The sequence below is a fragment of the Bidens hawaiensis genome, unplaced genomic scaffold (assembly GCF_021521415.1).
Source record: "Bidens hawaiensis isolate Kalapana, Puna unplaced genomic scaffold, B.hawaiensis_p1.1 tig00023990_1, whole genome shotgun sequence".
Taxonomy (NCBI): Eukaryota; Viridiplantae; Streptophyta; class Magnoliopsida; order Asterales; family Asteraceae; genus Bidens; species Bidens hawaiensis.
Window position 1 is genome coordinate 52,589 of NW_027493771.1, and position 23,212 is coordinate 75,800.

The window sequence follows — 23,212 nt, forward strand, 5'->3', positions numbered from 1 at the left end:
TGGGACTATTTACGGTGGGTTATAATAACGTGTCGTGGGAAATGATAACGATAAGGAACTAAAGAAAACCCTTAGTATTTGATTATGGAAAGAACGTTATCAAAAGTTAAATGAAGTATGAAGTGTTAGATATTAAAGGAAGTGCGTTGTGTTTACCATTAATGAACAAAATAGCATCTATATTTAAGAGTTCTAATATATATAGAAAGTTAATTGGAGAATTTCAAATATATAAAAAATAAAAGAATTGGTTAGATTATAATAGGAAGTATAGTTTTTGTAGGAAGGATAGAAAGTAATCTTATCCATTGATTTTTAACATGGAGGGTTGAGATTAGTTTAGGGGGAAATAAGTGTGAACACAAGGTAAAGGCATAAAAGGAATAACATATTTGTTAGACTTTCTCTCTTCACATGTAAGGCAGATGCCAATTCCCCCATCATTTTAAAACGTCAATAACTTTTTTTACGACGTTTTTATTGAAAAACAAATTCACCATAATAACGAGTGTCTTTTTATCTTTTATATGAGTACCATATTGTAATATAAAAATTAAAAAAAAATTAGTGGGTTTTTTATAAATTGTGTTTTACAAAATTGTGTTATATAATAGTTTTTTTCATTGTGTTTTTTACATTGTGTCATACAATTGTGTTTTTATCATTGTGTTTTTTTTTATAGTGTTTTTTTCCGTTGTGTTTTTCATAGTGTTTTTTTGGACTTTTTTGGCGAGGTGGTGGCAGTGGGTGACGGTTGTGGTGGCGGTGGGCGGTGGAGTGGTGGTGGTTGTAGGAGATGAGTGAATATGTAATTAGGTTTTATGTAAGTGGGTTTTTGAAAATTAATGTAAGTGAGTTTTGAGATTAAAGTAGGTGGGTTTTGATATTAAAGTGTTAAACTAAAATACCCTCCTTCCTGACATTCTTAGAAAAATCAAACTTCTTATTTGAACCTAACCCTGAAACGGAAACAATATTCAAAATCTTAATTTTGAAACCAACTTTGTTGAACTAAAAAAGCATATCGATAAACCTATTAAGTTTATCTAAAAAGGCAATGTTGATAATAAAAGTATAAAACACATCAACTAACATCTGACGACCCATGCTTATTTCATCACTGTTTTAACACTTTATCTCATCACTATCCACTGCACCTAATAACTCTAGAATTTTTGTGATTGTTTTAGCAAGTGGGTTACGGGTGAAATTTCGACATTTCCCAATAAGAAAAAAATGTGAATGCTAAGGCCCGTCAATCTTTGCCCAACAAATAAATTTGGGCTTTCCTGACTTTTAAATATATAAGTTTTTGGGTAGAATAAAAAAAGTGGGTTATACTTGTCTAGAGGTGCACAAATAGGTTAACCGGTTTTTTTAATACTTGTTATTAATTGAACCATCTCTCGTAAAAACCCTAACTGATCAAACCGGTTAGGTTATAACCGAACCGATAAAAAATAGGAATAAAACGGTATTTAATAAAAAATTAAAAACCTAAACAACCGATTTTGATTAACTGATTATCGGTTTTTGGCTCAAAATCTAAAAACGGTTATGAACCGTCGAGTACAATCAGGCTGGAACTTTTTTTTGTGTGCACCACTATACTAGGTTATAAAAATAAGAAAATATAAATGGTTCACAAAAGCTTCAGTTTATTGACATGGTTCACGGTCACTAGGACAGCCGATCCAGTAGCTGTGTGATCAATGCATTTTGCCATTTTGGGTACTCATATTTACATGTTAACTATTAATTAAATGCACCGACATGAGTATAAAATATATTACTTTGAGTTATTTTAATATTTGGTAGGTTAGACAGACAACGAGTTAAAATGAAGTAATTTTAATAAAACCGAAATCGAATAGTGAAACTATAAACAAATTTATTTAAAATGAATATCATTTTTCGTTAGAATCTACCTATATATTAAAGCAACACAATCCTTCCACATGCCATTCAACTAAACCCTCACCTTGCTTTTAAAATGTTTGTGGTTTAACAACTCAACTAAAATAATTGATGGTAATCTTCTCTTTTTCTTAATTGTTAAAGATTCACAACCTTCCATTTTTATTTTCTAATACAAATACAAATTATTCTTACTAATCTATGTATTTTAGAAAATTATTTATATCTTATGAATTCATAAGGTATGTTATTATACATATTATTTAATTTAAGTTTTTTGTTGTATTTTTTTAACCACCCATGTATCACACGGGCTATATCCTATAGTATATTTCTATATTAAAACTATTTACCTAAATAATAAACTTAGCGTTTATAATTGAAAAAGGTCATGTGAAACTGGCCCAGACGTATATTCCAAGGCCCACGAACAAGAATAGAGCCCACGTGAAAAATAAACAGGAGTTTTGTTAACGGGCAAATGCATGGGATTTTGGTTCTCGGCTGAAGAGTTTTTGGACGGCAGCTGGTACGAGGTTTTGGCAGTCAAAGGAGAGCAGCCGATGCTGTACTCGCAAATCAAGAGAAATTACGTTCATTCGATGCAAGGCTAAATTCATTTGTAATCACCCCGGGTGTAAGGTTTGTGTGAGTAACCAATTGTTGTTTTTCTATTAGGATGGAATTGTGTGGATACGTAAGCCTTTTTGAATTTAATTGCCTATTCGAGTAATTAATCAGTTTGGTTCTGTTTGATCATACTCAAATCCCGTTTGTAGGTTTTCTTTTTATCATACATAATTTGGTTATGGGTTGGTTAATTAACTAATCTGGGTTGAACAATTTAAACGAAGTCATGTTGTGTGATTTCCTATCTAAGGTCATATTAGTTGAACTGGTTATTTGCTAAACGTGAACATGCAGTGGTTTCTTTTCTTTACAACTGTTTTAAAAATAAAAAGTAATTCCCTTAGGCATTTGTTTTTACAACTTTTCAATTAACGCTAGATATCGTTTGTAGGGATGAGCTCGGTACCGTACCGGTACCGAAAATACCAATCTCGGAAATCACAAATTCTTGGTACCGGCACCGGTACCGAAATATTCGGTTCGATACCGGGATGGTACCGGTATTGAAGGTTAAAATTCGGCAAATACCGGTACCTCACCATTCCCGAAACTCAAAACTTTGGTACCGATACCGGTACCGGTATCAATCGGTACCGGTATCGAATTTGCTCATCCCTAATCGTTTGTTCACTTTAATATTAATTAATAAAATAATAGTTTCCAATAATTCTTTGTATATACGACCTTACTTAGTCGTACTGTTATAGGTGATTAAGACTCAATAATTAGCTTGTTTTTTGTTTAGACCACAACATTCACGTCACGCACAATCCACTTTGCATTAGTTGTTTGTGTGAACATTGTGCCTAATCTTGTTTAGTTTTGCAAACCCTTTTTCTAGTTATTGGACTACATTTCTAGTCATGGCCCAATCTTAAATATTTTTGCTACTTTTGGAACACCTTTTGTATATTGAAAATAATTTGAACTGATCCGTTTAAATTTTGGCTCTATCTATTTATAGAAGATTCGAATCTTCTATTCCATAAAAAGAAAATTCTGCCACCATTTATTTAAAATTTAAATCTTAAATCTTTAAATTTTTTCAAAAATTATTTTATAAAATCTGTAGCTAAATATACTTAAAAATCATGTTTTTATATAAAAACAAATCATTTTACAGAACATACAATTTTAATTTAGGGTCGATTTTTGTCTCTTTAAATCCACTACATACTTATGTTGTAGCTTTGAAAACTTTGATCCCATATTTTGTAGTTCTTGCCTCTTTTGATCTTGAATCTCATATGCTAGGTGCAATGAACATGTTGAATTGTTGTTATGGCTTAAGATAATTTATTAAGTGCTTAGATACATGTGTGTGGCATATAATAGTTATTAATGCACAAGTAGCAGCATTACAAGCATCAAATAATCTTGAACACTATCAAAACCAAGTGATTAATTAAATTTCAAGCAATCGTAATGGTTTGACTTTTTTCTTTGACCAGGCAGTGTTACGACCGTCATTGGGCGTCAATCAGAACTCAGAAGTACATGAAGAATTGTATGTAATATGTGAAATGTTCCCTTACTACGCTAAAAGGTTGACATCTTAGAGCCACTTGTTTATTTCAAACTAATGCAAACTCATGGATATGCTCAAACTAGGTGTCTGAATGGGCTACTTTGATTCTGGATCGAGAAAGAGAATTGTTGGACATCATATGAGATTGACTTTCGATCCATGTCTCATGTTCAACGGTATGCCTGCTACCAAGAGGATGATTGATCATATAACCATAACTACCACAACGCTAAAGTGTGATTACTTTAGTTGGTTCGTGACAAAGGTTTACCGCTAAAGTGTTCACCTTCATTGGGTCAATGAGATGTCATATATTCATCATTGTCTACATATAATATAAAACTGAGACCTATGTAAGTGACAGATTGTTGGATTAATACATCCAAGTAAAAACATATGGCAACTGAAGAAACACTAGGCGACCCCGAGTAGATTATGGATAATCTGGGGGTTAAGTAATGTTTCCCACGAGGGTTAGGTCCGGCAAAGAAGGATGTTCTTCAGATGACCTGCAAAACAGACACCGTGAGCTCGTCACTGAGAAGGGGGGGTTCCTCCTTGTGACCACCCTCCGGCGTGAGAATCAGACTAGATTGCTCTGAATATAAGTGTATATTGAGAGAAGTAGCTAGTGAAGGTAAAATACCAGATGATCCTACCGTTCCAAGGTGTTGGAGTATTTATAGCCGAATGTAGGTTTCCAAGCAGGTACAGCCAGCTGTATAATATTCCTGTTCTACCAACTATGGGCTACGCACGTGCCATGCTGGTTGGTGGGTAGGCAGCAGCTGATAGTGACCAGGCCGGCTGTGTACTATTCCTTTTCCACCAACTGCAGGCTATGTGCGTGCCACGACAAGGGTTGGTGAGTAGGCAGCGGCTAATAGTGACAAACAGTACTAGAGCATGCTCCTCGTACTGTTGTCGGTGAGCTGTCACCCTGTGATTGGTTCATGGGCTGCTTTGGTCAGATCTTGTCTATTTTGTCCATACCTTGGCAGGTATAGTACAAAAGATCTTCCAGAAGCATACGGACTGGCTCATTTGGGCGGGAGTATTCCCGCCTTGCTCATTCCTTCAGGTGACAGTGAATTATTGAGTTAGTGCCTTGTGCGTGTAGCCTTGCTATTAGTGCGGGTAGCCTTCCCTGATGGCTTGTATCCGCAGCTGCGTGGACAGGCGGGGTACTTCACCATTGGGAGGCTTTCCCTGCGGGAACAGCTGGCGTACTGCGCGTAAGGTCTTCATCTCTGAGCATGGTGGGTCCTGCGGAACCAGTTGGTCCTTGCGCAAACGTCCCTCTTCAAGGTGAGTCTTGCGGGTCCAACTGGGCTCTGCTGGGACCTACCTCTTCAAGTCCCCCTAGTCCAATGTTCTTCTCATGAATTGTTAATAAGTGAGGTGAACTTTGGACTTAATCAAGGGGTTTTGAAAATGATTTAGTTTTAAGGTTGTCCGTGGGGATTCTTCCCGCGGTTTCCCTAATGTCACGCAGAAATTCCCGACTTTTCTGCTTGATCTTTGGGTATGATGCGGGTAGGTGTGTAACCTCCTCGCAAGTCAGGAGCGTTGAGTTCCACTTGTGTAGATTCTCCATGAGGTTTTGGTAGTTTGAACATAGCTATCAATTATGTTAAAACAACCAATTCCATCTTGGAGCTTCAAACAATCTAGTTCTCGACGTTCCCGCTATGCGGGGATGTTATTCCCGTTTCCGCAAGCATGGCCCAGAAGATCATTCTTGGTTTCAATTCCCTGCGGAGTGCTAGGTATGTGAAGGGTTTCGCCTTGACACTGTACCCGCACTCGTCTTATAGTTACTTTACTTCCAAGGTATTCCTGGCTTCAATTCCCTGCGGGTGCTAAGTATGTGAAGGGTTTTGCCTTGACACTGTACCCGCACCCGTCTTATAGTTACTTGGTTGCCGAGGTATTCTTGGCTTCAATTCCCTGCAGGTGCTAAGTATGCGAAGGGTTTTGCCTTAACACTGTACTCGCACCTGTCTTATAGTTACTTGGTTGCCAAGGTAAGGGGTATAGTCCCTCTTACTTTTGAATCTTTTTGAATCTTTTTGAAATTCTAAGAGTTGGTGAAAGGATAAGAACAGTCCAAACTGTTGAAAAGTCATCCGACGGTTTCTTCTGACAGTGTCAGGACGTGCAGGAAGTTATGGCGACGTGACAGTATATGGTCATTCCAGACGCTTTTTCAGGCGCGTGGACACGATTTTTCGGGCGCGTGGGTGCGGATTTTACTGCGCGCGTCCTGTCAACAGCTGTTGCCAGCTTGTTTTTTCCACGTGTCATAGTTTCATTGCACCAGCTCTTCTCTCTCCTCCGCATTAAATTCATCGCATTCATTGCGATGAGTATATAAAGGGGGAGAGGGTTCACGGTATTCCACACTTTCACTTCTTTCTTATTCTTCTAAGCGATTTCCGGCGAATACTAACTTTCTGTCGAGCATTCTCCTGAAATCGTTCTTTACCTCCAAAACATGTCTACTCATGATCCAGAAGCTACCGTCGAGGAGTCTGACTTGTATGTCGAGAACCCGACGTCTACGTCCGATAAAGACGATAAGAGCACTGCTGGCGAATGCCAGTGTGCTCTTCCCATCGAGCTTTACTGGTACATCGTCCGGAAGTTCATGCTCGAGCCATTCGAGCCTGAGTTTCCGGAGCCACACCAGACGGTGTACGATGCCCCCAAGGGCAAAATAGGGGTATATGCCGCTTTCTTCGTTTATGGGAATCTTAGGTTCCCGTTGACGAAGTTTGTATACCGTGTTCTGGATAGACACGGTGTGCACCTGACCGAGGTACACCCAATGGCGATCGCCAAGATCCGCCATTTTGAGTGGGTGTGCCTCATTCTTGGTGTGGATCCCCACGTCGACCGCCTGATGACCTTCTACTCCTGGAGGTGTATCCAAGGCTGGTATACCCTGGTCACCCGGATCAAGGGTTTGAAGATCTGCGCTACCGAGCGCAGTCTTCGGTCTTGGAAGCGGGAGTTCTTTTACATCTCTGCCCGTGTCGTCCCTATAGCGATGACATTTAAGAACGGGAGAGCTCTCCCCAGCCTTCACGCCTCCAACTACCAGGAGGCGGAATGGTTCTCCAGGATTTCCCGGATCCAGACTCCGGTTTACCGCTTTCCGGAGTCCGGGATGGTGATGCTTGGTATGAGCAGGGTGTGGAAGGATGCTGGGGCGGATGCGCCACAGATTCCCATCGTACTTGAATACGGTTTGAACTTTGTCCCTTACGGTATGCTCCGTCTTCTTTGTTGATATAAGGTTTTTTCTAACTGTTTTTTTTTTATTTCAGAGGGAAATGACTTGCAGTCCCTCCTGCATCCGCGGGAAGCTGACGGTCCCGCTCGGTTGGGTACTCGTGCTCTTGACGAGAACGAGTTGCCCATCCTTGCGCAGACTGTGGATCGGTTTGTGGAGGCCTACCCGCCAGGCCACGAAATACTGAGCGCCACGCGGGCAGGTAAAAGACTATTTAACCATCGCCCTCTGAATGCTGAGACCTCTGCTGGAATTCCTCTAATCTTGTCATCTTCTGATGAGGAATCCGCAGATGGTCCTTTTCTTGCGCGGAAGAAGAAGGCTGTCGGCGGGAAGGGCAAGGCGAAGGTTGCCTCCACTGCCGATCAGGGGAACCGGTCTGAGTCGGAGACCGAGAATGAAGAAGCGGCGGGGAACCCAGGTGGTGTTGAGACCACTGCTCCGGAGGTTGAAACGGCTGTCACCTCCGAGCAGCCCAGGACGACGACGGTGACGGGTACGAAGAGGCCGGCTCCATCGGGTTCTTCCCCGCCTGTTCGCACCTTCAAGCTCAAAAGGACCCGTAAGTGTACATAACTTTAACTTCATATCTTTCCGCTATTATACTTATATATCTTGTCTTCGTGCAGGCGTGGATGCTACGGCATTCCAGAGTGGAGCGGGAGGGAGCAGCTCTGGACCCATGAAGGTAGGTTTGGTCAACCTACCCGAGGCGATGACCCAGGCGGCTACGCCTGCTTGCAGTACTGGTTCAGTTGCTCACCCCGTTGAGCCAACTGTTCCAGCTGTAACATTATCCCCGCCGGCCGTCAGTGCCATTTTCACAGAATCCATCACTGAGCCGGCGGTGATTTCTTTTGCGGGTTCTTCCGCAGCCGCGGCAACGGTTGTGAGTTCACCTCCGTTGGTTTCCACCGCGGCAGCCTCCACCATGCCTCCTCCGGCGCCTGCGACTACGGCCAGTCCTTCAGGTACGTTTGGGGTTGGGGCGTCTAGCCAATCCTTGCCTCCTTCCCGTCTCCTTGACCTTTTGGATGGATATCCCTTAGGTTCAGGTGATGGGTTTGGTGGCTATCGGCCTGTTGTCGACCCTACAGGTGCGTAGGGTTATTTTGGCCTATATCCCTTTCATCATTTCTCTCTTAACTGTTTTTTGTTTTATTGCAGTTCGTGATTCCAACGAGGTGTACGCTCCTCGGTGGAAGATCCGCCGGGGAACGACCCTCCGGACTGCTGAGGAGTGCGTCGAATGGGCGCGTCACGCCGCCCCAAGCGGTGTGCTGAGGGAGGCCATGGCCAGCTACCAGGAAGGTAGGCTGTCCAACGAGCTCCGAATCCTCCTCGCCCGGGTGCAGCCGCGCGTCGAGCTACTTTGTCGTGAAAACGACAAGTTAAAGACGGCGCGTAGCCTTGAAGTGGCTCAGGCGCGGGCTATCCGGGAGGAGAATGCGAAGCTTGCCGCCGTTGCTGCGGAAAAGGAGAAGGCCTTCAAGGCCCTCGAGGTTGAAGTTCAGGCCCGGCTCGAGGCCCGTTCCAAGGCTGCCCAAGCTGTTAACGAACAGCTTCGGTTGGCTAAGGAAACTGCACGGAATGCAACCGAGAGGGCCACCAAGGCTGAAGCTGTTGCTGAGCCTCTACGCATCGAGAATGAGGAACTTAAAGCCAAATTAGAGAGGCTCCAGCAGGCTCATGATGCTTTGGCCATGAAAGATGCCAAGAAGCTCCAAGAGATCTTGGACCAGAGGGGGGTGCTTGACCAAACTGAGCGTAAGCTAAAGGGCGTCGAAGAGGCTGCAGCCAAAGATGTGTTGCTTGCCAACCTTACAAAGAACGAAGCCGAACGCGCCCGTAATGAAGCTCAAGCTGCCCTCCAGGAGGCTCTGGTTACCAAGGAATGGCTTCTTCGAGAAGCGTTGTCGCAGGTATGCGTAGTTTCACAATTTCTTTACGCTTTTCCTTAAAAGAGTTTTTGATATACTTCTGTTTTTTAGGTTGTGCATCGGGTGTTCACGAACACATCATATGACGATGCGATGAGCGCAGCCCTCAACGCTTCTCATGAGGATGGGGAAAAGGCTGGCTTCCTGCTTGGTCTAGGGTTTGATGAACAATGCATTCACCGCCTTCCAACTTCCCTCTTTACAATATGGATACTGAAGCTGCGTATGACCAAGCAGTGAATTAGTATGCCGTCTACCCGCATCCGGTGGTGGAGAAGGTAAACGAGATTGCTGCTGCTGATGATGGGCTAGCTATCCTCAAAGCTTTCCTTGAACCGCCACACTCTACTGATGGTGCGGGTCCAAGTGGGAGTGGTCCTGAAGCATGATACTTTAGATCCCTTTCCACCATTAGAGTAGATTTTTATGTTTGTAGACTTCTAATCTTGTATGCGGGTATGTACCCAGCAATTCTTGTAATGTTTGAATGTTGATGGAATAAAAATTATTTGTTAATGCCTTGCCTTATTTATTTCGCTCATATTTTGTTTTAACTTAGCAATTTCTTTAGTACTTAGATAAGTTAACTTTTCAACGTGGCAGATAATAAGTTAAAGTTTTGCTTCCTCTTTCATGATTGTGCGGATAAGACCGTCACTTTCACTTAGTAGGATGGCTAACCTTTACCTATATCTGACCTGCGTGGAAGTTTTCCTCATCTTTTCCTTTGAAATTTTCTAAGTGTTTTGAATAAGTTAACCTTTCGACGCGCGGTTGCCAATAGGTCAATGTTTAGTTTCCTCTATCATGATTGTGCGGGTAGAACCGTCACTTTCATTTATTGGGATGACCAAACTTCACCTATAGCTGACCTGCGTGAAGGTTTTCCTTAGAAATTTTTACCGTTTTATGTGTTTATGCGGGTTTTGCCGCCTTCCACACGCAACGACTTACTTCTTCCCATATTTATGCGGTGAATACCGGCATATCAGCGTGGGAAGTTCATAAGTATAAAGGTAAGGCTATCAACACAATGTGAAAGGAGAATCATTTCCATTAGAAGTGGCTCTAGGCCTTTTCTTTTACAAGTTTGGAATTGATATACATGTAACATTTGCGTAATTGAGCTCCGTTCCATGTTCTTGGGATAGGAGTGCCATCGAGCCTTTCGAGCCGGTATGCGCCTTTTCCCAAAACTTCTTTGATAATGTACGGTCCTTCCCAGACCGGTGCCAGTTTTCCTGGGCGCTCTTGGTTTGAAGCCTCGTTGTTACGCAATATGTAGTCTCCTACATTGAAGTTGCAGAGTTTTACCCGCGTGTTGTAGTACTTTTGCATTTGTCGCTTGTAGTTTTCTTCACGCGCTGCGGCTAAGTCTCTTCGTTCCTCGGTTAGCATAAGGTCTAACCGTCTTTCCTCATCATTGTCTTCTGGCTGAATCAAGACCCTTGGTGAGGGCAAACCAATTTCGACTGGGACCATGGCTTCAGTGCCATAAGTGAGGCTGAACGGGGTTTCTCTCGTACTGGCCTTTTTCAGCGTTCTGTTTGCCCAAAGGACGTGTGGAACTTCGTCTACCCAGCCGGATCTGTGTTCCAGGAGTCTTTTCTTTATGCCTTCGACGATGCTTTTATTTGCTCTTTCCACCTCACCGTTACCTTGCGGGTGTGCCACTGAGGTAAAGGTGTGGGTGATTTGAAGTTCTTCTAGCCACTTTTGTAGCTTCTTGTCAGCAAAGTTGGTGCCGTTATCACTCACCAAAGTCTGTGGAAGTCCAAAACGACAAATAATAAATTCCCAAATAAATTTTTTAATATGTTTTGCGGTTGTTTGGGCTAAGGGTTTTGCTTCTATCCACTTGGTGAAGTAGTCGATGGATACTACTAGGAACTGAACGTTTCCTGCTGCTGTAGGAAATGGGCCTGTCACATCGATGGCCCACTTCTGAAATGGCCATGAAGAGGTGACTGGAACAAGTTCATTCTTCGGGCGATGCGTGTTGGGTGCGTAGAGCTGGCAAGACCTACACTTTCTGATGTATGCCAGCGCATCCGTATGCATCCCCGGCCAAAAGTATCCCGCGTTGTTTAACTTAGCTACAACAGCGCGTGGACCTGCGTGTACTCCACAGATGCCTTCGTGTACTTCCCTTAGGAGGTAGTCAGCATCTTGGTTGTCAACGCATCTTAAGAGTGGGCCAAGAAAGTTACGTCTGTAAAGGATGTCATCGATGAGTTGATAGTTTAATGCTTTACAACGTATTTTTCTTGCCTGTGTTTTTGACTCTGGTAGTATACCCGCTGCAAGTTAATTTATTATTGGTGTCATCCACGTTTCTGTACCGGTTTGGATGACACAAATTTCCTTGTGCGGGACTGATGGTGCTTCAAGGAGTTCAATGCGGATGTCCTTTCCCAAATGGGTGAAGGCTAATGATGCAAGCTTGCTTAACGCATCCGCAGATTTGTTTTCGCTACGCTTGACGTGTATGACTTTACAATCATTAAAATCACGCATAATGGTTTTTGCTTGTGCGACGTACAGGGCCATTGTGTCGTTCACGGCCGTGTACGTTCCGTTTATCTGGTTGGCTACTAACATGGAATCCACGTGGGCTTCCAAGTTTTTCACTCCCATTTTACGCGCAATTCTCAGCCCTGCCAAGAATGCTTCATACTCGGCTTCGTTATTCGTACTTGGAAAATCCAGTCGAATAGCGTAAGTGTATTCTTGGCCTGCTGGGTTGGTTAATTTCAACCCTGCGCCTGAACCCTCGTTGCTGGCTGCTCCATCAGTGTATAGTCGCCAGACATCATTGATGTCCTGTGCTGGGGAGGGTTGAGCCTCCTCCTGGCACTCTTTCTCCCGCGAAGCGGGACTTCTGCAATAAAGTCGGCCAGGACCTGGCCTTTCATAGCTGGTCGTGGCTTGTACTTTATCGCATATTCCCCCAACTCAATTGCCCATTTGGCTAGACGTCCCGATAATTCGGGTTTGCCTAGAACGTTTGCGAGTTTGAAGTTGGTGAGAATGGTGATTGGGTGACCTTGGAAATATCGTCTTAGCCTGCGTGAAGCCTGTACAAGTGCTAAGACTAGTTTTTCCAGGGTAGAGTACCGGGTTTCTACGTCTGTTAGGACACGGCTAACATAGTAAATAGGCATCTGGATACCTTTCCGCTCTACTAGCAGGACTGCCCCGGTTGCTCTATCTGTGGCAGAAAGATATATGATTAATTCCTCCCCCGCTTCTGGTGCTGTGAGCGTTGGGAGTTCGATCAAGCGTGACCGAATTTCCTGAAAAGCTGCTTCCGCTTCTGGTGTCCAGCGGAAGTGCGTTTTCTTTAAACAGTTTCTCAATGTTGACACGAATGGGAACGACCTAACCGCATGGTTTGACAAAAAGCGGTTAAGTGCGACTAGGCGTCCATTCAGTGTCTGGGCTTGCTTGATGGTAGTAGGTGATTCCATTTTGATAATGGCTTCGACCTTTTCAGGGTTCGCTCTGAAGCCATCTTTAGTAACAATGACTCCCAAGAACTTCCCTTCTTCCATCCCAAAAGAACACTTGCTCGGGTTGAGCTTCATGTTTATCTTTCTGAGCGTGTTGAAAGTTTCTTCGATGTCTTTCAACATCGCTTCTGGCTCAGGGCTTTTGATGACCAAATCATCCATGTAGACTTCCAAGTTTCTCCCAATTTGGGCATGAAACTCTTTGTCCATCAGGCGTTGGTATGTGGACCCTGCATTCTTAAGTCCGAATGGCATCATTTGATAACAAAATGTGCCATCGGGAGTCCAAAATGCGGTTTTGTCCTGATCATCTACAGCCATGTGGATTTGATGGTACCCCTTATATGCGTCAAGGAAGCATTTAAGGCGAAACGGTGCTAATGAATCCACTTTGAGGTCAATTTCGGGTAACGGGTAACAATCTTTGGGGCATGCTTTGTTTAAATCTTTGAAATCTATACACATGCGCCATTGTTTGTTAGCCTTCGGTACCATAACGGGATTTGCAACCCATGTTTGATATCTACTAACGCGTACGATGCCCGCGTCAAGGAGTTCATTGACTTGGGTTCTACACGCGTTAGCCTGTTCCGCCCCCATTACTCTTCGCTTTTGTATGACTGGCGTAAAAGCCGGGTCACACTTGAGCTTATGCTCTGCTTTACTTCGAGGTACACCAGTCATGTCAGCTGGTGTCCATGCGAAGATGTCAGCGTTTCTCTGTAGTAAGCGTTTGAGTAAGGTGCGCGTAGGATCGGGGATTGTTGGGCCAATTGTAACAGCCTGGTCAGGGTATTTGCCATTGAGGGCCTATTTTTCTGGTTCGGTGATGGTTGGTTTAGCCATCTTTGGTTTGGGTTTAGTTGAGACGGATGCGATGCATACCTGGGGGATACCGGTGATCATCGCTACACCCTCAGCAGTTGGCCATCCCATCATGCCGTGGACTGAAGATACCACGGCGTTGAATCTTGCCATCCCGTCTCTTCCGAAGAGAATGTCGTATGTGTGATTTGGCTTCCTCATTACGACGAAGTCCACGTCTTCTGTGCGGGAGTATTTCCCGTCCGTGAGAATGACGGGGAAAGATAGGATACCCAGGGAGGTGTTTGTGCTGCCGTCGAACCCTTCCATTGAGGCGTAAACCGTTTCCAGGCGTTCTTTGTCTTCATCGTCTAGCTTGTCGAAGAACTGCCTGTACATAACCGTTGACGAGGCGCCGTTGTCAGCAAGAGTGCGGGAAGTTATGTAATGCCCCAGCTGGCTTTTGATGACGATAGGGCCTTCCTTGCTGGGTCCTTCTGGCACTCGCGAGAAGCGCACCTCAGCTTCCTTCCATTCGCATGGTTCTGTCGTTCGTCTTTTTCTTCCTCTGATGTTGCCATGAACCATGTGGATGCTGATGTCAACGGGCTTTCGTCCGTTGCCTTTATACCGGTTATCGTTCATTCCTCCATTCTTGATTGATGCCACAAGGTGTGCAAGTCTTCCATCCTTGACGAATGTTTCAACAATATCCTTCAAGGATGTACACTCCTCTGTACTGTGACCCTTTGTCCCGTGGAAGTCACAGGATTTGCTCTGATCCGCATTAGGTCGTTGTCGGATCATTGGAGCTTTTGGCCATGGGAGTTTTTCGGTGGCAAATATCTCCGTGACGCTTTTGGTGAGTGGCGTCCACCGGTGTTTTCGGCTTGAAGGGTGCGTGTTATCCCTTCCGCCAACAAGAGGGCGAGAGCTGGATGAGGTGTCAAAGTTTACCCTTGACTGCCAAATACCTAGCTTCCTCTTTTGGTTCTGCCGGGCGATCCGAACATTGTTTTCTCTGGTCCTCTGCGTGTCGAGATGTGTACTCTGGGGAAGATCCCTACCCAGTTGCTTCTCCGTCTCGGCAAAGCGCTTGGCCGCCGTCATGATGGCATCCCATGTGGATGGCATGCCGTCCTTACCCGTCAACGTGCGGATAAGCTCTGGGTATTCGGCGCCCTTGATGAAAGCGGCGCGAACAAGATCTTCACTTATGTTGCCCAGACTCAGCTTTTTGGAGTTGAAGCGAGTGATGAAGTCCAGTAAAGATTCATCTTCCTCTCTCACGCAGTTGAGGATCGTCCACTGCTCTTCAGTATATTTCCTCTGTTGACTGAAGTGTTGGCTGAACTTGTGTTGAAAGTCCGCCCAATCATAGATGTGGTGGACCGGTAAACGATCAAACCACGCCCTGGCCGCTCCAACCAGCGTCATCTGGAACATATAACACCACGTGGCTTCCGTCCAGTTACTGACGGTTGCCCCCGCTATGAATCTGTTCAAGTGATCGTCTGGGTCGGATAGACCATCATAAGTGCCGATGTTGGACATCTGTTTGGCACTTCTCGGGGCGATTGCTTCCGCAATGTCCCTTGCAAACTTGGATGTTCCCGCATTTGCAGCAGTTGGTCTAAAGGTTTTGGAGAAGTCGCGTGGGTTTCCCCCCGCGTTCCTTGGTTTGAAGGTTTCTCCGAAATTCCTTCTTGGTTGGAAGTCCGTTTCTTTACGCTTCCCTTTCGCCCTATGGCGAGGGTTCGCGTCAGTGTCGGATTCTTCCCGATCATCGTCCGAGTACTCGCACTCATTTTTCATGTTGAGCTGTTGTCGAGTGCTCCCGAATTCGTCAGCCTGTTGGAGTGAACGCAAGCGTTCATCCAACTCAGCTTGGAATTCCTTCTGACGTGCTTCGGCCCACGCCTTAACTTGATCGAGTGTTTGGCGAGGGAGCCTCGTCTGTTTCTCCAACTAGGCATCAGTGAACCCCAGTGAAATATTGTTTACTGCACTTGCCCCGGCTTGGGTAACCGGGGTAGTGTTCGTAAAATTTGTGTAACCGCCGGTGTTCCCCCCAGTAGCTGGGGTTGTGGTTACCGGGGTTTCTTGGTCACTTACTGGCCTTGGGACCGGAGTAACGTTAACCATTTTTTCAGAAGTTTTGAAAAAACTGAATTAGTTCTAGCTTTTATGCACGGATGGCGCCAATGAAGAAACACTAGGCGACCCCGAGTAGATTATGGATAATCTGGGGGTTAAGTAATGTTTCCCACGAGGGTTAGGTCCGGCAAAGAAGGATGTTCTTCAGATGACCTGCAAAACAGACACCGTGAGCTCGTCACTGAGAAGGGGGGGTTCCTCCTTATGACCACCCTCCGGCGTGAGAATCAGACTAGATTGCTCTGAATATAAGTGTATATTGAGAGAAGTAGCTAGTGAAAGTAAAATACCAGATGATCCTACCGTTCCAAGGTGTTGGAGTATTTATAGCCGAAAGTAGGTTTCCAAGCAGGTACAGCCAGCTGTATAATATTCCTGTTCTACCAACTATGGGCTACGCACGTGCCATGCTGGTTGGTGGGTAGACAGCGGCTGATAGTGACCAGGCCGGCTGTGTACTATTCCTTTTCCACCAACTGCAGGCTATGTGCGTGCCACGACAAGGGTTGGTGAGTAGGCAGCGGCTAATAGTGACAAACAGTACTAGAGCATGCCCCTCATACTGTTGTCGGTGAGCTGTCACCCTGTGATTGGTTCATGGGCTGCTTTGGTCAGATCTTGTCTATTTTGTCCATACCTTGGCAGGTATAGTACAAAAGATTTTCCAGAAGCATACGGACTGGCTCATTTGGGCGGGAGTATTCCCGCCTTGCTCATTCCTTCAGGTGACACTGAATTATTGAGTTAGTGCCTTGTGCGTGTAGCCTTGCTATTAGTGCGGGTAGCCTTCCCTGATGGCTTGTATCCGCAGCTGCGGGGACAGGCGGGGTACTTCACCATTGGGAGGCTTTCCCTGCGGGAACAGCTGGCGTACTGCGCGTAAGGTCTTCATCTCTGAGCATGGTGGGTCCTGTGGAACCAGTTGGTCCTTGCGCACACGTCCCTCTTCAAGGTGAGTCTTGCGGGTCCAACTGGGACCTACCTCTTCAGCAACGTACCAATAAAGTTTGATTCTAAAGGGTCACACAATATATGACAATGTCACTATAAATTTGTTTAGTGATTTTTTTTATGTGCATAAAATAGAGATACGTATGCCGTAAATATACAATTTAGAAAATGCAAAGATTTGTTTTAACAATAATTTAATATGTTCTTTTATGATTAAGTCCTTAGCATACACATGTGATATATATCTTTGATTTGATGCACACACGTATACATAAGTAGATAATATAGAAACTAAATGTTCCACATCAAACTTACGTGTACTAAAAATATTAATTATATCAACCACATAAATGGTAAAACTATAAAACATATATAAAACACATCTTTGTTTTCTCCAGGCTTGCGTTGTCATGTAGCATGTGATCATATCAAATTTCCGACTTTTATGAACGAATAAGAGGACACCATATCAAATGTCAAACCAAACATGTTACTTGTTGATTCGTCGCATCTCAGTCCTACGACAACTGTCCTATGATTCATCTTCTCTCTCCTCCGATCTTTTAGCAACTCGCATCTTGTCTTCGTGCGATGATCATGATCATGTCAGACAACTCTCGTGGTCGACTAGATGCAAGATCACGCCACGTTCACTTACACACAAACTTTCTTTATATTATCATTAAGATTTTAGATCAAGACCATTGACAATATTTTCTTATTTCTGATCTTGGTTCTGTTGTGAATTTCGATTTGGTACGAGAATATTATGGCGGATAAAGAGAAGGAAACGGATTATTACTTGATTGAAGATGATGACGACGACGATGATGATGATGTTGAAGCTAATGAGAGTGGTGATGATGATGATAATGATGATATTTCGAGTCGTAGATCGTCGATGTCTTCTCAAGCTACCGGTCAATGGCCGCAGAGTTTCAAGTAAGTTTTAGTTTCATCTTAAGGGGCTCTTTGGTAGCCTCTTAACAGTCATTAAGAGGTTCATTAAGAATGAACCTCTTAATGACTGTTAAGAGGCTACCAAACAGCCCCTTATTTGGATGTTGGATATTATAATTTCGTTTGGATACTTTTTATATGAATGGCAAGAAACTATGTAGTTGTTGTTTAGCTAGATTTACATGTTATATAGTAGGAATAGAGTAGTATACTAGCTATCTTTATTATATACAAGTCATGTTAACAAGGAGCTCATGGATTTATTATTTGTTACCCGAGTGAAAACTATTCATGTCTGTTCATCCAAATCCAATGCACCTAGGACTCGTCGGTTGTTATGACCTAGTATCTCTCGTGTGGAAAGTATGACTAGGATTTGGATTTATGTAAGGTGTCACATAGTTTCTTATTAGTTAAGAATACATACTAGTTAGAATGAGTTACACTATAGTTAGTCGGTTCAGTTGTTAGTATTGTGATCTCTAGTATACTAACAGTGGAACCGACTAACTAACTCGTATCTAATTCTAACTAATATGTATTCTTAACATTATCATATATTCTACAAAAAATAAGTTGAAAAGAATTAACCATACTCTCAAGTTGGTTTTAGTGATTTCAAATGCAAATTATTTGAACTAATTAGTTGGTCACTTTGGCATATGTGGTTGTAATCCTAACAAAGCTACTATTTAGGTGTCATAGCATTCACAGACTATCCATTTGATTACAGGCAAACACTTGATCCATACTCGATCTCCGCAACACCAAGTTTGGGGTTCCTTAGACGACCATCCGGTTCAATATATTCAATGTATGAACCTGGGGTCGATAGCAACTTTGATGACAACTTCAAGTCCAAGTTATTGTCAGAATGTTCAAAGATTTATAGCAAACAAGATTTAACTAGAATTACAAGAATGATATCAACATGGTCAGGGCGAGGCACGTTACCCGATCAACTCATTGATGAACTTCCTATAACATTCGGGTGCAGTGTCACTCAAACTGTCTTCAATTGTAAGATTATTATTATTATTATTCTTTTTTTTAAGTTTGATCAAACAACCTTTTAATTTGTGTTTTGCTGTTGGATTAGCGGTTAATGTGATGGTTGGAGTTGGAATTCTTTCTATGCCAAACACAATTGCACAAGCCGGGTGGGCGGGTATGGGTGTGTTGTTTTTGTTTGCGGTGATGTGCTGTTACACGGCTTATTTAATGAAAAACTGCTTTGAGAGCAAAGAAACTATTCAAAGTTATCCGGATATTGGAGAAGCTGCATTTGGGAAATACGGGCGGTTAATTATAGCAGTAAGTTGAAGATATTTTATGCAGGCAGTTATTTCAGTTCAGTTAGATAATTGGTATCTTTGAAGCTGTTTTGATAATAATCTAGTTTCTTGTTTCCTGCAGATCATTTTGTACACATCACTCTATGTAAGTAAACCATTTCTTAAACTTAAATTCATTATGAAGAACACACTTTAATCACTGTTTTTATGTTCATAAACCATGATCTGACTTCAGGCATATTGTGTGGAGTTCATAATATTGGAAGGAGACAATATTACTAGTTTGTTTCCCGCTGTATCGTTGCATTTAGGTGGTCTTAATATGGACTCAGTTCACTTCTACGCCATTCTCTCAGCCGTCATTATGGGACTCACACTTTTGGTTAAAAACGCGCGAGTGATCTCAATTCTTTCAGGTACATTTATTATTAATGCTAGTATTAGTATTTTTCGTATAATTCATTGACTTTAAAGTATTGAATGAATACATGATTTTGCAGCAACTGGTGTTGTGGCTACTGTTATGGTCATGTTGTGTGTATTTTGGCTTGGGACGGTGAATGTTGGTTTTCATGAAAACGGTCCACCGGTTAAGTTTGGTGGCATTGCTTTCGCACTTGGTGTGTACGGATTCTGCTTTTCGGGACATTGTGTTTTTCCCAATATATACCAGTCTATGGCTGATAAAACCAAGTTTACAAAGGCAATGATCATATGGTGAGTCAGTTTGACTTTTAAAGTAAAAAAGGACTTCTGATCTTTGTCAAACTAGCTACTTTTTATGTAACTTTTGCAAGATCTTGATGAGTAATACAAGATTTGTAGTGAGATCTATTGCGATTTTCCATGTAGGAGTATCGGGTTTGACCCAAAAAGTCAAACAGAAAAATGTTAGATATGGTTGCAGGCTGGGCTCCGGCTCGGCTCGTAAACAAACCGAACTGGCTCGGCTCGTTTACAAACGAGTTGTTTTTGAGCGAGCTTTTTTTCTAGCTTTACTGGAACAAGTTTCGAGCAAGCCGAGAGCTTTTTGAACTACTATATTTTTATATAGTATAATATGAATCTTTGATCATTGAGCACACATCTTTATCAACTTTGCACTTGATTCTTTTGCAGTTTTGTGTTGTGTGTTTTGATGTACGGGCTTGTTGCGGTTATGGGGTTTCTCATGTTTGGAGAACAATCTTCGTCCCAAATAACATTAAACATGCCTGCAGATGCACTTGCTTCCAAAATTGCTTTGTTAACAGTTGTAAGTGTTCATCTTTTTTTATTTCTATTTTTTATCATCATCATGGTTTTGTTTTCAACTACTGAATTTAACTTGTTTTAATGTTTTGCTGATTATCAATCCATTCACCAAATATCCTTTTTATGATTACTTGGTACTTATATATGACAGACGTGTAGTGTTTATTCAAAAGAAATCTATTTGTTTCCCTAACATTGTATACATATGCTTTGCTAATGAACCCATTGGCTAGTGCCATTGAAGAGCTCTTGCCTGCTAAAATTGCAAACAGTTATTGGTGTTTTATTATTCTAAGGGCCGCTCTAGTCGCGTCCTCCATTTGTGTTGCGTTTGCTCTACCGTTCTTCGGTAAGTATTAATTGTAGTAATATTTAGGGTGAATGAACTTTATGCAATTTTCAAGAGGTACCCAACAATATTTTTATTTTTGTCATTTTTTAGGTATCTAATTTTTTTATCCATTAAAAAGGATTTTTGTAGGCTTTCATGCCACAAAATTTTGGTCACTAGGTCATGCATATATGCCACGTCACGTCATCCGTGATGACGTGCAAGTGGCATGGCGTGCCATGTTTTCAAAGTGATGTGGCAAACCACATATATCACCATATGTCCATATCATCATCAGAAGGTGACGTACATGCCATGTGCCCCATCACACCATCATCAAAAGTGGCATCGATAAAATGTTGACCGTTAACCTAGACGTGATAAAGTCTTTTTTTACTACATAAAAAAGTTAAATATCTCAAATGAAAATTTGCATAGTGTTTTCCTATACAATACTAGAGACAAGTTATGTTCTTATTTAACTTTCATACCTCTTATTGTTCATCTAATCAAATTGCTCGTTTTCTTGTGTTTCTTGAATACAGGTCTTGTGATGGCTTTAATGGGTTCGGTTCTTTGTATTTTGACGGTAAGCATTCGGTTTTGAGTTCAAGCTAGTAACACATTTCAAATGCATACTCTTTAACCCGATTGGTCCTTTGTATATGGTGCAGTCCCTCATATTACCGGCTGCATGTTTTTTGAGAATCAATGGGAGCCAGGCCACCACTATGCAGGTAAGATGTCTTCTTTGACTTTTGTAGTCAAACATGATACAAGACTTCATAGTACTAGCTTCTTGTCTTCTTAGTATCTGTTTGACAATGTTGTTGGTTAAAACTTATGCAGATTGGTTTGAGTGTATCCATTATGGTGTTGGCAATCATCTGCATGATTGTGGGGACATATTCGTCTTTGGCAGATATCGCTAATCAACTATGAAAAATGACAATCTTCTTTGTTTGTGCGGTTCTACTTGTATACTTCAGATATATAAACGTCATTGAATGATCTAGCATAGATGCTATGAGTTGAAAGTTTGGTCACGTTTGATTTGAGCTCTGGTTTTATATTGCTAGCCGTCAGTTGGCACGATATTATACCATACTTAACTGTGTTTTGCATAGCCGAAACTGTTAGCATGTTTTGTTGTTGTAATTAAAGAAAAAGGTGGATGACAGTTCGTATGTTCTATCTTCGAATGTATAATTGTAATTCTCTTTCTTCTTAATTTAGTGATCTTTCAGTGAAATCTAATATTTTGTTGTTAATTTTATGTGTTTTCTTTTAGTGATAATGAGAACTTGTTATTGGTAAACTTGACCCATATGTGTTGTGATGGATCAATTCTTTTTGTTGTTTTTTTCACACATGATTATTAGCAATTTTAGGATGCAGCCTAGTAAAGTCCTTCACAGTTTATTCAAGTGGTTTGGGAATGGGCGATAAGAGGCCAATTAGTATACTTTTTTGTTAATAAAAATTGGAAAAACCGATTAATTAAAATGCATTTATGATTTAAAAATGATTAGCTAGAAAACAGAATTGAAAAATCGACAAACTAGTTATTGCTTAACGGGATTAGGTTTGAAAAAAATTACAACCAAAGTTATAGGTGCTAATGTCTGGTTTTGACTAAAAAAAAAAATTTACTTAACATCTAACTATAATTTTGAGAAGTGACAAATGAAACTGGCCAATCTTACCGGCTTTACAGACGTATGATCATTACGCTTCAACCGGGTTATTCTATTCTACCTCTTAGAAAGAAAAGAATTTAAATCAAAATACTTAATAGCATGACGATACATTTATACAAAACTTCTACCTCGAGCACTTGGAACTAATGCTTTTCTTTTCCAAAACTATAGGTTTGTTTTAATATTTTCAAAAATGATAAAGCTAGTTCATGATTATAACATAAAACAATATAGGCTACCAGTTTGGTTTACATAACCATTAACAACCTTCAAATAAATCAGACAGTATTTGTTAAATCGTCAATAAGAGAAAACCAACCACTTAAATCTCAAACCGGTCAAATTGAATGACTTGCTTCAACTTGAAAAGGTTCTATTGGTTGCAACTTATGTATTAATAGCTTGTGCTCAAATTAATTTTTCAGGCCCTAACTAAATCGCGTGACGAAAATCTATACACATTTTGCAAGATTTGAACTATCCACCTTTAATAAGTGGTGCTCTTTGTGTTGCACTTCCAGGTTTCCCTGGTTAGTTTTTTCGGGTTTAAGAAATTTAAATCTAGAATCAAAACCTAACCCTAATCTCTCCTAGGTTCTTTGAATTCGGGTTTTATCTAGTTTCGAGTATTTGACCTAAAAACTAAAATAAATAAATAAATAAAATTCTATAACTAAAGGAATATTATCATCTTTATTTGTTCATAATTGAAAACGATGGATGCCATCAAACACATGTAGAATCAATAGAACAAGAACGGTAGAATTGATTGAAGAACAACTGTTGAATCGATCGAACTTGAAATCAGTTCATAAAATTAGTAGAATAAATAAGCATTTATAACTTAGAAGTAGAATAACCAAAGAATTTGAAATAGATGGAATGCCAATCGAAGAGTCCGCAATGAAATCCTAAACAAGTAACCAATAACTACT

The 23,212-nt window shown here is 41.8% G+C and overlaps 1 protein-coding gene across 1 annotated transcript; it reads left to right on the plus strand.

The window, feature by feature from the left end:
• The first annotated feature begins 17,478 nt into the window (after nucleotides 1-17,478).
• LOC143568426 (amino acid transporter AVT1A-like) lies at nucleotides 17,479-21,647 on the plus strand. Its single transcript, XM_077054587.1, has 12 exons — nucleotides 17,479-17,679; nucleotides 18,431-18,717; nucleotides 18,797-19,011; nucleotides 19,114-19,137; nucleotides 19,228-19,408; nucleotides 19,493-19,709; nucleotides 20,112-20,245; nucleotides 20,337-20,358; nucleotides 20,450-20,595; nucleotides 21,123-21,166; nucleotides 21,252-21,314; nucleotides 21,427-21,647. Exons 1-12 carry the CDS (start codon nucleotides 17,507-17,509, stop codon nucleotides 21,517-21,519), a joined length of 1,599 nt encoding a protein of 532 aa, XP_076910702.1. The 5' UTR covers nucleotides 17,479-17,506; the 3' UTR covers nucleotides 21,520-21,647.
• Nucleotides 21,648-23,212: the final 1,565 nt, after the last annotated feature.

Bases quoted from the DNA above. Each gene is read 5' to 3' on its own strand.
- LOC143568426 (XM_077054587.1), top strand. From the start codon at position 17,507: ATGGCGGATAAAGAGAAGGAAACGGATTATTACTTGATTGAAGATGAT. The intron at 19,409-19,492 runs GTACATTTATTA...ATGATTTTGCAG, and splicing joins AGTGATCTCAATTCTTTCAG to CAACTGGTGTTGTGGCTACT. The intron at 19,710-20,111 runs GTGAGTCAGTTT...ATTCTTTTGCAG, and splicing joins ACAAAGGCAATGATCATATG to TTTTGTGTTGTGTGTTTTGA.